Source organism: Eimeria mitis, genomic scaffold (genome assembly GCF_000499745.2).
Source record: "Eimeria mitis Houghton genomic scaffold, Emh_scaff2506, whole genome shotgun sequence".
Classification (NCBI taxonomy): domain Eukaryota; phylum Apicomplexa; class Conoidasida; order Eucoccidiorida; family Eimeriidae; genus Eimeria; species Eimeria mitis.
Genome location: NW_013570847.1, coordinates 1 through 2,951, shown reverse-complemented (window position 1 = coordinate 2,951; position 2,951 = coordinate 1). Strand labels below are relative to the sequence as shown.

The 2,951-nt window shown below is 46.0% G+C and overlaps 1 protein-coding gene across 1 annotated transcript in view; it reads left to right on the top strand.

Annotated features, from left to right (window-relative positions):
- Window positions 1-1,471, top strand: part of EMH_0054830 (growth-arrest-specific protein 8, putative) — a gene marked incomplete at both ends in the record, with an annotated part of 2,851 nt that extends 1,380 nt beyond the window's left edge. The window contains 4 exons of the mRNA XM_013497163.1: window positions 27-147; window positions 266-431; window positions 532-610; window positions 749-1,471. Coding sequence (XP_013352617.1) covers window positions 27-147; window positions 266-431; window positions 532-610; window positions 749-1,471 — 1,089 coding nt within the window. The remainder of the gene's footprint in view (window positions 1-26; window positions 148-265; window positions 432-531; window positions 611-748) is intronic.
- Window positions 1,472-2,951: the final 1,480 nt, after the last annotated feature.

The following is a 2,951-nucleotide window of genomic DNA, read 5'->3' as shown; positions in this document are numbered from 1 at the left end:
CGCGGTGCAACTATTGATGTAACCAGGAACTGGAGGAATCTCTAGAGCTGCAAGAAAACGTGGCCATGCTGGAAGTGGAAGAGCAAAAAAATTGCCACAAGAATAAACTTAAGGAGTTCAATGAAGAGGCGCTTGGCAGATTAAAAGGTAGGCATTCCTTTTCTCATTTGAAGTGTCCTCAAGCAAAATGCTGTTCTTCGATTCGTTGTCATGATTCAATACGCTAGAAGAACTGTGTATGCTGTGCGAATGTCTTCGTTGGTAGCATACTATGAGGACATTACACGAGACAACTTACAGCTCGTCAAGAAGCTGCGGGCCGAGAACGAGAGGATGTCAGCTAATAACAAACGGCTCAAAAAGGAAATAGAGATAATGGCAGCACAAAATGCGAAGATTCGGGAGCCTCTTCGAGAGCAAGAAGCTCTAAAGTAAGCAGACGTCGTTTGTTCCACAAGTGCTGTTTTGCCTCTCACCTTCGTCTATTTATGCTGCGTAACAATCCAATTTTGTTTTCGCCGTTTGCTGCAGAGCCCGACTCAAAGTGCAGCTACGTTTTGTAGAAAAAGACAAACTAGTCCTTCGCAATCTTAAAAGGCGAAATCAAATGGTATATTTACCGTGGAACACATCCAGCTGAACAACCAGAAATAAAAAGCCAAGAAATTGGTTTAGGCTGCTTGACAGCATACGCATCAGCATATGTGTTCCCCGACGTACAGGGCAAGAATGCCTATTGTGTGTGCAGATGGAAGAAAACATAAAGAATGCGCGCATGGAGGTTCGGAACCTGGAGCACCAAAAGAAGGCAATCAGCCGCTCCATTGGTCAACTGCAACAAAGTTTGAGGAATGTCCAACAAGAAACTGGTGGAGGCTCTGCAGCGCACGGAGCCTTGTTGAGAATCCAAGCAACAGAGACGCTTGCACAGCTAGACTCAAGCTTTCAGCAGATACAACAGGCACAATCTCGCTCCACTTTACCTCAAGGAGTGTCGTCAGCTATATGTGAACTGATCCAAGACACAATTATTGATCATAACAAGTGTGAAAAGGATTTGAAAGAAGAGCTGCGCCGATGCGTGGAGGCCTACAATGATATGCTAGTATTTATGCGCCACCGTTTAGGCGAGCTCAATGTACCTCACTCTTCTATCAAAGCCAAGAGTATTGTATATGAAAACGCTGAAGCCTTGCTCAACATCACGGACGAGTCGTTCACTGCGTTTGAAACAGCAACCGAGAACGAGACAGTGGCGAATCAGCAGTCTGACCAGGCTTCAGTGGAGTCAAAGGGAAACGACGAATTGGCCGTTTCAGGCGCTTCAACAGGCACACCGCCCGAAGACGAACATATTGGTACAAAAAGCTCTAGCCACCCTTCTGGATGGGCTATTACTTATCCATCTGCAAAAGGGTCAGACAATATCCACTTGGGGCAAGTGACTCTCCGGAGACTGACGGGCACTTAATTCAATATAAAAAGCATGCGTTCAAGTTCGCCTTCGTGTAAGATTTATCGCAGTATCTGAAGTAATCAGTTCAAATGATCATACAGTTTGCTTTTTTGCAATGTTTGTTTTCTCTTCGTCCAAACTTTCACATTTTTAAAAGCCTTTCCTCTGGCCAAGACGAGGCTGAGGCCGTGAGTAGCATTCTCCCTAGCATCTGCTCCCAGGCTTCCCAATGTAATCGAGAAGTCACAGTCCGCGCAAGGTAGATCTCTAGTAAACCTAAGTTGCCCGGCAAGCCGCGTCTTTTTTTGTCATGGAGCCGAGGCGGAGATTGGGAATCTCCTGCAGTGACTGCGAGAACTTTTTATAGCCCTATATATTTGGATGTAACTCATATTCAATTATGTATTGATAGAAATATAATAATTGCGAACAGTACGGTTCGCATGCGCAGGTTCGTTCCTGCCTGTCAGCTGTGGGGTTTCAGGGATGCGCCCCACAATCGCCGTTCAGAGATACAGCCGAGTACTTCGTATAGCTTATTGTGAATATTTGTACAAAAGAGAAACACTCTAAGTTATCTTGGCCAGATATCAGCAATTGCATGAGGGAACTGAGGGCTCTCCCAAACTTCTCATCAGCTTACAGGGCCTGCAGTTCCTAGAGTGTTATGGAATCCCATCACCCTATCGTGTATCCCTTCTACGCCTCAGCCCTCACGCCTCATAGTTGTGTTTTTCATCTGCGTTTGTGTTGTCGTTGGGGGCACAAGACGCAGAGCTTCTGGCCGGGACTAGTGCATCTACTGACGTGAGTGGGATCAGGCTCCGAGGGCCACATGATCCCTAAGGCCTCGAACTCCCCTTAGACTGGCGTTTCTGTAGGGGAGTTTCTCACAGTGGCGGCCGCATCCGGGAACCAAACCCCATGTGACCCTCAGGGTCACCCCGGAGCGAAGGCTCCCCATCATCAGAACTACTTCACTGACAACACTGTAATAGATACTAACGAGATAATTGAGGAAAATAAGAGAGCATTAGCTCAAGACGTCGGTCTCATTCTGTCTACTCTTTTGTTCCGCTGACAGGGATAGCCTTCAGCCTAGCATTCCTAGTGTCTGTACCCGTGTGTTTTTGAGGGTTTACTCTTTATATTGAGGCTTATCGTTCCGTTCGTACCCAAATTGTTTATCTAGAAACTGCGGTTGCCACCGCACCCGTTTCCTTTCCATTACCGTTCCAACCTGCACAGCTAAACCCCAGGGCGCTACACCCTGAAGGCAAGCTCCAGACCCCGCCAGCAGCTACCGGGGTACGACGCCTGCACCCTGCTGAGAGATATACTTGCCTGTGCTGGCGGAAGCCTAGAGGGAATATACTCTAAGGGATTATCGTCCCCTGACAAAAGTATAGTGTGAAACTTAATATAATATATATATATACATGTATATATATATATATATATATATATATATATATATATATATATATATATATAT